The sequence below is a fragment of the Nicotiana tomentosiformis genome, chromosome 3, assembly GCF_000390325.3.
Source record: "Nicotiana tomentosiformis chromosome 3, ASM39032v3, whole genome shotgun sequence".
NCBI lineage: Eukaryota > Viridiplantae > Streptophyta > Magnoliopsida > Solanales > Solanaceae > Nicotiana > Nicotiana tomentosiformis.
The window spans coordinates 30,797,013-30,798,772 of NC_090814.1; the positions used below are offsets into that span (position 1 = coordinate 30,797,013).

General features: G+C 52.0%; 1 protein-coding gene across 1 annotated transcript; it reads left to right on the forward strand.

Annotated features, from left to right (window-relative positions):
• The first annotated feature begins 627 nt into the window (after positions 1–627).
• On the forward strand, positions 628–1,155 carry LOC138907565 (uncharacterized). The gene has a single exon (XM_070198164.1). The coding sequence runs from the start codon at positions 628–630 to the stop codon at positions 1,153–1,155; it is 528 nt and encodes a 175-aa protein (XP_070054265.1).
• Positions 1,156–1,760: the final 605 nt, after the last annotated feature.

A 1,760-nucleotide genomic window follows, 5' to 3' on the forward strand; every position in this document is an offset into this window, starting at 1 on the left:
CAGGCACCCGAGCCCCCTGCTAGAGCCGCCAGAGGTCGGGGTCACGGTAAAGGACGACCACGCGGTGCAGCTAGAGCACCTACGCGAGCTGCGACAGAGGAGCCCCCAGCAGCTCCAGCTGAAGGGCCGGCACCGGAGGTTCCTATTGCTGCTCTAGCCCTCCAAGAGACTTTAGCTCAATTCATGAGCATGTTCAGCACTTTAGCTCAGGCTGGACTGATTCCGATAGCTCCCGCCACATCTCAAGGCCGGGGGAAGGGCACAGACTCCCACAGCATGTACTCCTGAGCAGAGGGTCCAAGTTGATCAGGCCCTAAAGTTTATTCCTATGCCCCCAGTAGCTCCGATTCAGCATGAGACCAGGGTAGCTGCTTCTGAGGTAGAGCAACTTAGACTTGAGAGGTACAGAAGTACCACCCACCTACCTTCAGCGGATTAGCTTCAGAGGATACTCAGGGTTTTCTTGAGGAGTGTCATCGTATTCTCCGCACTATGGGTATAGCGGAGACGAGTGGGGTTTCTTTTATCGCTTTCCAGTTGAGGGGAGCAGCCTAATAGTGGTGGCATGCCTATGAGCTGACTAGTCTGGACGAGGCATCCTCACTCACTTGGACTCGGTTCTCAAATATGTTTTTGCGTGAGTATGTCCCTCAGAGCCTTAGGGATGCTTGGCGCGCAGAGTTTGAGCAGCTGCGCCAGGGTTCTATGACTATGTCAAAGTATGCAGTCTGTTTTAGTGAGTTAGCTCGACATGCACCGGCTTTGGTTGCTACAGCCAGAGAGAGGGTTCGTCGCTTCATTGAGGGACTCCACCCCAGTATCGGGACCAGTATGGCTAGAGAGTTGGATATGGATATCTCTTATAAGCAGGTCGTGAGTATTGCCAGGAGAGTGGAGGGCATGCTTGCCTGGGACAGAGAGAAGAGAGAGGCCAAGAGGTCTCGGGAGACTGGTCATTATTCAGGAGCTCGTGCCATAGCAGCTCGCCATAGTAAGGGTTTTATGAGTCGCCCTGTTCATTCAGCTTTTCCAGCTGCCAGTGGTGTTCCAGTTCCTTCTAGGCATCAGGAACCTTATTATGCACCGCTAGTATCTAGTGTGCCTCCTACTCGGGGTGCTATTAGCGGCCAGTCCAGCAGACCTGGCCCGAGCTAATCACAGCCATCGCATCCTCCGAGGTATTGTTTTAAGCATGGTGACACTCGTCATATGGTGAGGGATTGCCCCAGGCTTAGGAGAGGCGCACCTCCGCAGACTTCTCAGCCATCACTTGCTCCACCGGGTCCTCCGGCCATTCTTCAAGCCCCAGCTGCCGCCCCACCTACTCAGGCAGCTCGAGGTAGAGGTTGGGGAGGTCAAGGCCAGGCCAGGTATTATGCCCTTCCAGCCCGTTTAGAGGCAGTTACTTCCGATTCTGTCATCACAGGTATTGTCCCAATCTATCATAGAGATGCATCGGTATTATTTTACCCAGGCTCTATGTATTCATATGTATCTTCTTATTTTTCTCCACATTTGGGGGTATCTCGGGATTCTTTGAGTTCCCATGTTTATGTATCTACTCCTGTGGGAGATTCTCTTGTTGTGGACCGCGTATATCGGTTGTGTTTGATTGCTCTTAGTGGTTTTGAGACCAGAGCCGATTTATTATTGCTCAGTATGGTAGATTTTAATGTTATCTTGGGCATGGACTGGTTGTCGCCCCATTATGTTATTCTTGATCACTAAGACCGTGACGCTGGCTATTCCAGGCTTACCAT